Source organism: Cololabis saira, chromosome 14, assembly GCF_033807715.1.
Source record: "Cololabis saira isolate AMF1-May2022 chromosome 14, fColSai1.1, whole genome shotgun sequence".
NCBI lineage: Eukaryota > Metazoa > Chordata > Actinopteri > Beloniformes > Belonidae > Cololabis > Cololabis saira.
Window position 1 is genome coordinate 8,668,154 of NC_084600.1, and position 6,000 is coordinate 8,674,153.

General features: G+C 40.1%; 1 protein-coding gene across 1 annotated transcript in view; it reads left to right on the forward strand.

Moving 5' to 3' along the window:
* Positions 1–4,362, forward strand: part of LOC133460164 (relaxin receptor 2-like) — a 91,388-nt gene extending 87,026 nt beyond the window's left edge. The window contains exons 18-20 of the mRNA XM_061740726.1: positions 686–854; positions 3,712–3,930; positions 4,056–4,362. Of these exons, the coding sequence (XP_061596710.1) occupies positions 686–854; positions 3,712–3,930; positions 4,056–4,321 (654 nt within the window). The 3' untranslated portion in view covers positions 4,322–4,362. The remainder of the gene's footprint in view (positions 1–685; positions 855–3,711; positions 3,931–4,055) is intronic.
* Positions 4,363–6,000: the final 1,638 nt, after the last annotated feature.

Consider the following 6,000-nt stretch of genomic DNA (forward strand, 5'->3'; position numbering starts at 1 on the left):
CAGGTTAGGTGCAAAGACTCAACCAATGGGAAAATCAGTAGCCTAATAGGTAAATTGCAGCTATTTATTATTAATATTTATGTTTAATTTATGATAGGTAACAAAGGGGCAGGGTTAAATAAGTTTTACTTACCTGCTCCTTTTCGGACACTGTTTTTTTTCCCCGTTTGTATCACGTTTTTGTTGTTGTTGCTTTTTTTTCTGTATGTTTTGAATTTGTTTTAAAATTTATATTTTTTTCCTTATGTGTTCGAAATAAACAATTCAATCAATCAATCAAAAAAAAAAAGAGTCATTCTACTAGTGACAAGTTCATTTGTTCAGTACAAAAACCTGCTACAAGTAAACATAGCCAGCTTGCGAATACTCTGCTTCCGCGTAAAAGAATCAGGGCATGAAGAAGAGCTGGATTGATTTTGAGCAGACGAGAATGGAAATATGGCAGCACCGATGCCAGTCCAGCGCTCAGACTCATGCTCAGAAGATTAAAAGGTCTAGAACGGTACTGGGACCCCTGATGTGCTCAACTACAGTAAAAAACAACCCATAATTAGAAAAACGTACAACTATGTTAAAAAAAATAAATGAAAACATGAAAGAAAACTCTGTACTGTCCAATAATGTTTTCACAGTAGGCTTTGGAGAATGTGAAATCTTAATAAGATATTTGTGGTTCTGTTGAAAGGTGATCCTGTCTGCTATCTGGCTGATGGGATTCATCATTGCTGCGGTGCCGCTGATGAATGAGGACGTGTTTGGGAACTACTACGGACGGAATGGGGTCTGCTTTCCCCTGCACTCTGACAGGCAAGAGAAACCTACTGCCAAAGGATATTCCACAGGCATTTTTCTGGGTAAATTAAAGAAAAGTTTGCTTCTTTTTATCCCTCAAAACAAACAAAAAATACTGTAAATTAAACTGTGGGCCTTTCCTATACTGAAATATGTATTTCACACATTTTTTTTAAAAATGTTTGATGTGAATCAAGAGCAGAAAAGGCATCGCAACCACATAGACTGGTCAAATATGCGAAACAGCAGCTTTGATTCCATTCTCTGGTTTAGTTTTAACATACCGGTAGATTTGGATGTTTTTATTGTCAGTCAGGGCTGTTTTCTGTACAACGAATCCTTTGCTCACAGCTTTACAGAAATTAGAGAACAGTTTGCTACTTTCCTTTTCTCATTACAAATTATATTGACTGAGAATGTTTTCATATTGTCTGTCCTTCATTCTTCATCTCTTTACATTTCCTGCAAACATCGAGCCATTTTCTTAAAAGTGTGGCATTAAAACCCGGTAAATGTATACAGACTAAATAATCAAGGAAAAGCCAAAATCAATATATAATTAATAATACATTCTTACCTCACAGCTGCAGACATGTTCGTTATTAACGGTCTTGTACATAATTTATTACACAAAATGATGGACTCTTTCAGATTTTTTTTTCAGTTGAAAAGAAAAACAGGTATTGTCATTTAGCTAATGTGATCTTTGGAGTGCAGTTTAAATCTGTGATCAAAGCGTACAAATTAATTTTACTTTAGTACTATCTTCGTATTTTACACTTTGTACAAAAGTATATGCCACATTGTCCTACTGGACCAAAGTATAAATGATAATATAGTGATAATGATAAGGATGAGAGCAGCCAGTGAGTGAGACCCCCAAATGTACAAACCCCCAGTCTGCAGATAAAAATAAAAACAAGTCTGATCTGAAATGTTGCAAAAGTTTGTCTTTTCTTATTTCTAACCAAATTTAGCAGTCTTCTTCCTTCTGTAACTCGTAGTGTGAAGGTGTGAGTTCAGTCTGGGCCGGAGTAAAACCGTCAGACTGTATATGAAATAACCAAAACTGGCTCCTTTTCAACCAGTGGCAGCGTTAGAAAGATCCTCACTGATGGTGAGGAATTGGTATTATTATTCAAGTCATGCAATATTCAATTTTATTTGTATAGTGTCTATTACAGCAGAAGTTGTCTCCAGGTGCTTTCCAGAGACACATAACATAACCCCGAGAGATTATTACATAAACAATATGCAGCTACAACATTGAAACCATTGGCAGGGGAAAACACACACACACACACACACACACAAAGATTAGTCATCATTTTTAAAAGTTTTGCGGAGAAACTCCTTTATGTGGATGTACCGTACCTTCCCCAGCGTTGCTGGCCTCCCGCAGCAGGACAGTACATTCTGCAAAAACTGCTCAGAAACGGCACGAGGGCAAATAAGAGCCTGAGATGCCGAGAGAACCTCACAGGTCCCGAGACTCCAGTCTGATCAAGGACAAACACCAAGCTCAAAACCCTTTTTCTTTTTTCTTTTTTTCTTTTATTTATTATTGAGCATTCATAGCACAGCACATGGATACAGAGACAAAAGGATTACAATGCTCATTTTTATATTTTAACACCCCTGCCCTCCCATCCCCTGAACAGGTTGGCCACCTAACCAACAGAATTGGAAAAATGAATGGAAAAAAACAAAAACAAATAAAGCAACATAGACCAATGATGAATAAAGCAAGTTAACATGCACATATGCATATATACATACACAAATACACACACATATACATACATATGCATACATATATACATATATATATATACATACATACAGGGCCGCCGCAAGGGGTGTGCGAACCGTGCGACCGCACGAGGCCTCGCGCTATGGGCCGTTTTTTTTTTCCTTCTTTCCCTTATAAATATCAACAGTCACATTCCATTACAGACCTAAATGTGTACTAGTCTGTGCATATCAATAAATATATGTGCAATGATGTGCGTGTCTGTTGTTCAATACAACTGCGTCAGACCAAGCGCAGACACAAGCTGCTCTGATCCAGACGGTGGAGTTGGAACAAACTGTCACACAATGTCGAGAGAACGAGACAGATTCAGGAAATTTCCATCAGGGAATGAAAAAAGAAAAAAACTATAGAAAATGAAAGAGTTTAATGCCTCTCTGAAAGGCTTGTTTGATTAATTTGTTACAAAAATCACCGATCCGACGGGGTCTCAAGCAGCCGCTGGGCCCGCCCTGAGGCAGTTGAGGCACATATTTTTTGTTTTCATTTATTTAGCCTATAATTTGAGAAGATTACGATTTATATGCATAAGCATGTTGTTAATGTTTTAACTTATGGGGCAATTTTGTTTTGTGTAGAACTGGAAAGAATCACACACTATATAATGTCAGTTGAGTTAGGCCCCTATGTCACTAATATAAGTCGCTCTCAGTAACAGGCTGATTTGATTCATGTAAGATTATTTGTGTGTGAACAATGTTGTAATAAACAGGCATTACTATAAAAAATATCTTGACTTGTCATATCTTGTCAATGCAATGCTTCATAATGAAATGTGTGTATGTGTTTGTATCCAGTATTTTGCTAATTGGAGAGTTAAGATTGCGCATATAGACACCTGATCCAACCCGAAAAACCCAAAAATGGCCTCGCGGCTCTGTATACAGACATATACATACACATATACACGTGTACACATACACACAATACACAACACAAAAGGAAAATATGGCCTATCAACATTGAAGCTGTGCACTAAACAAAACACAATTCACATGGATTTAATCACAAACCCCTTTTTCTACTTCTAACTGTTTGCAGGTGCCTTTTGCCTGAAGTGACAATATCTGAATACATGTATATTAATAACTTGTTCACGTCTTCAGGTCTCAACCTGGTGGCGTTCCTTGTGATCGTCTTCTCCTACTCCAGCATGTTCTACTCCATCTATAAAACTGGCATCAATGCCACGGACCTGAGAAGCAGACTGCACAAAGATGTGGCCGTGGCCAACCGGTTCTTCTTCATCGTGTTCTCTGATGCCCTCTGCTGGATTCCTATATTCCTAGTGAAAGTTCTCTCACTGTTGGAGGTGGAGATACCTGGTAGGAAATGAAAATTGCAACCTCTTAAATCATGAGGTCATTTGTTTAACAGCTTATTTTTGTAAAAAAAAAAAAAAAAAAAAAGCATTTCAAAAATCATCCTTGGCTTCTGTTTGCTCTTTCAGGCACAATCTCCAGTTGGGTTGTTATCTTCATCCTTCCAATCAACAGTGCCTTGAACCCGATCCTGTACACCTTGACCACCAGCTTCTTCAGAGAGCAGGTGGAACTGCTTTTATGCCGCTGGCAGAGAAGACACATTTTGAAGAAAGACCAAAAAAGCCTCACTTCCTCCACGATCTTTATGGAGGCGTCCCGGGGGCCCTGCTACCGGCCCCCACCTTACCTCCAGCGGGGGTCCCTGGTCAGGGCAGACCCCCGGTACGCCTAAGAGAGCACTTCCCAAACTGATATTCTATCAATTATTGGCCATGGGGACATTTCATGGAACCTTTTTATGTGCTCAGAAAACAAAAGGACTGTTTAAACCAGATTTAAACAGATTTCCATGAGGAAAAAAGATCTAATACTGACTGTGCTGTTTCATCATGCCCTGAGGTTTTTTTCTGCATTCATATAAAGACAGCACCTTGGGCTTAAGCGTCTTGCTGAAAGACATGAGGGACCAGGGGCCTCATTTATAAAGCTTGCGTGCGCACAAAACAGGGCTTGAAAGATGCGCACGCCACCTTCTACGCAAAGGTTGGAATTTAAAAAAAAAAACGTAACGGGAAAATCTGCGTATCTTTACGCAAACTTTGATCCTAGCGCACAAACATTTTGAAGATATGGGGAACTGGCGACGCAGACGGTGAGGTGGTGAAATGAAGCCAGATTCATGTCATACTGTTAATGTCATCACATATCAGACTTATAATATAATAGCGCTGATCGTGTCCCTCTGTGTTTGAAGCTCAGCGTCAGTCAGGACTCTGGTGCTGCTGCAGCCGCGGTGCAGGACACGCCGGGAACCTCCTCGTCACCCACCGCGACAACTGTAGAGTGAGGGACTCCGATTTTTTTTATATATATAATGAGTTTTACGGGCGCGTGAAACCTTTACGCGCGCGCGTAAGCCTAAATTATGGTTCTGCGTTAAATCCACGTGCACCTACGCCGTAGGCTCTGCGTTGGTGTAACGCAGATCCATGAATCAGCCTTAAAGGTTTCACGCGCGCACGTAAAACTCATTATGGTAAATGGCTTACACTTTTATAGCGCTTTCCAGCTGTAAAAGGCTTGCAATATTTCAGTTGATTTGTAATGAATCCAGAATGTATGACATTTTTGTTTTTGTAATTGCATTACAGAAAATCACAATATTCTAATTTTCTGAGACAGTCCTGTATATAAAAAAAAATCTGTGTCCCTTTAGGGGCTCCCTTTAGGTGTCCCTTTAGGGGCTCCGTACCTCTTGGCCTCCACCTTCAAATCACACCACTTCTTTTTTTTTCTGCACCATCTGTCCGTGGCACTCACAGCGTTTAGCGTAGCAACGGCGTGCTGCCACTCACTCACTCACTTTATTTTTTACTATTTATATACTATTTATACTTTTACTGTGACCACCAAATAATGTGGTTTTCCTGTCCTCCACCTCATCCACAACATCTCCATCTCGGTCCCCGTGAAATTTAGTGGCACGGTGGCTCGACACATGACTCATTCATCCTGATGCACAGCAGAAACAGCGCATGCTCAGCAGGCTCATTCATATGCAAATACAGTCATTAAGTAGTTTGCATTGACCATTCATGGTATGAAGTGGGCATGCAGAGGGCGGGATATGAGGTGAATTCACGTGCGCAACCTTCCAGCTGGACTGTGATTTATAAAAAGAACATTGCGTGCAAGTGTGCGTGCACACGGTTTTGTAAATCAGGATTTTTTTTGTGCGCATGCCATTTTTGGCTTTTGCACGTGCACTTTTAGTATGAATCCTACGCACTCTTTTATAAATGAGGCCCCAGGGCTTTATCCAGCCACCTTACACTTAATGGATGACTTGTTTACGTTGTACAACCCTGAGGCGGATGACATGGGAGCCCGTGTGTCTTCAGTAAAGCTCCA